The sequence below is a fragment of the Eimeria mitis genome, genomic scaffold (assembly GCF_000499745.2).
Source record: "Eimeria mitis Houghton genomic scaffold, Emh_scaff1210, whole genome shotgun sequence".
Classification (NCBI taxonomy): domain Eukaryota; phylum Apicomplexa; class Conoidasida; order Eucoccidiorida; family Eimeriidae; genus Eimeria; species Eimeria mitis.
The window spans coordinates 1-965 of NW_013568223.1; the positions used below are offsets into that span (position 1 = coordinate 1).

Genomic DNA, 965 nt, shown 5'->3' on the forward strand with positions numbered 1-965 from the left:
TTGGGGTGTATACGCAGCTGCAGGAAGACATACTAAAGCAACTGCAGCAAATAAGCTCCGAGGGGCCCCGCTGTCTCGTCGATCCCTTGCTGCTGCTGCCCCCCACTGAGCAGCAGCAGCAGCAGCAGCAGCAGCAACAGCAGCAACAGCAGCAGCAACAACAGCTGCAACAGCAACAGCTACAGCAGCAGCAATATCTGCAACAGCAGCAACAGCAGCAACAGCAACAGCGGTCGCAAGACCAACAACAACAGCAGCAGCAACAACAGCCGCAGCTTCAGCAACAACAGCAGCTGCAGCAGCAACAGCAGCAGCAACCACAGCACCAGCAGCAACAACAGCAGCTACAGCAGCAACAGCAGCAGCAACAGCAGCAGCAGCTGCTGCAGCACGTGGACCAGAAGCAGTGTCAGCGCGAGTTATCTCATTAAAATTTTGCTGTTGCTGTTGCTGCTGCTGCCAAGAAGCAAGCAGCAGCAGCAGCAGCAGCAGCAGCAGCGGCTGCTGCTGGAGCAGCAGCAACGACAGCAACCGCAGCAGCACAGCAGCAGCAAGGTGTATATACAGCTGATTACCAGAATACAAAATGCAGCAGCAAGACAGCAGCGGGGGGGGCACTGCAGCAGCAGAGCCCCCAGCAGCAGCAGCAGCAACAGCAGCAGCAGCAGCAGCAGCAGAAGCAACAGCAGCAGGAGCTGCAGCGGATGAGGCCTGGGCCGACTTGTGTCTCCTCCCCCCTATAAACATCGTTGATGTGCTGCAGCAGCAGCAGCGCGAGCTGGAGGACAGCAGCAGCAGCATCATCAGCAGCAGCAGCAGCATCAGCAGCAGCAGCAGCAACGGGGTGTATATACTGCTGCATGTGGACTTGAACTGCCCCAGCCAGGGGCTGTCGCCGCAGCAGCAGCAGGAGGGGTCTTCTCCTGCATCAGAGTCCCCAACAGAGCAGCAGCAGCAGCAGCAGC

General features: G+C 58.4%; 1 protein-coding gene across 1 annotated transcript in view; it reads left to right on the forward strand.

Annotated features, from left to right (window-relative positions):
• Positions 1 to 586: 586 nt before the first annotated feature.
• The window catches only part of EMH_0031940 (dynactin subunit 4, putative), a gene marked incomplete at both ends in the record, with an annotated part of 501 nt that continues 122 nt past the window's right edge, over positions 587 to 965 (forward strand). The window contains one exon of the mRNA XM_013494585.1: positions 587 to 963. Within this exon, the coding sequence (XP_013350039.1) occupies positions 587 to 963 (377 nt within the window). The remainder of the gene's footprint in view (positions 964 to 965) is intronic.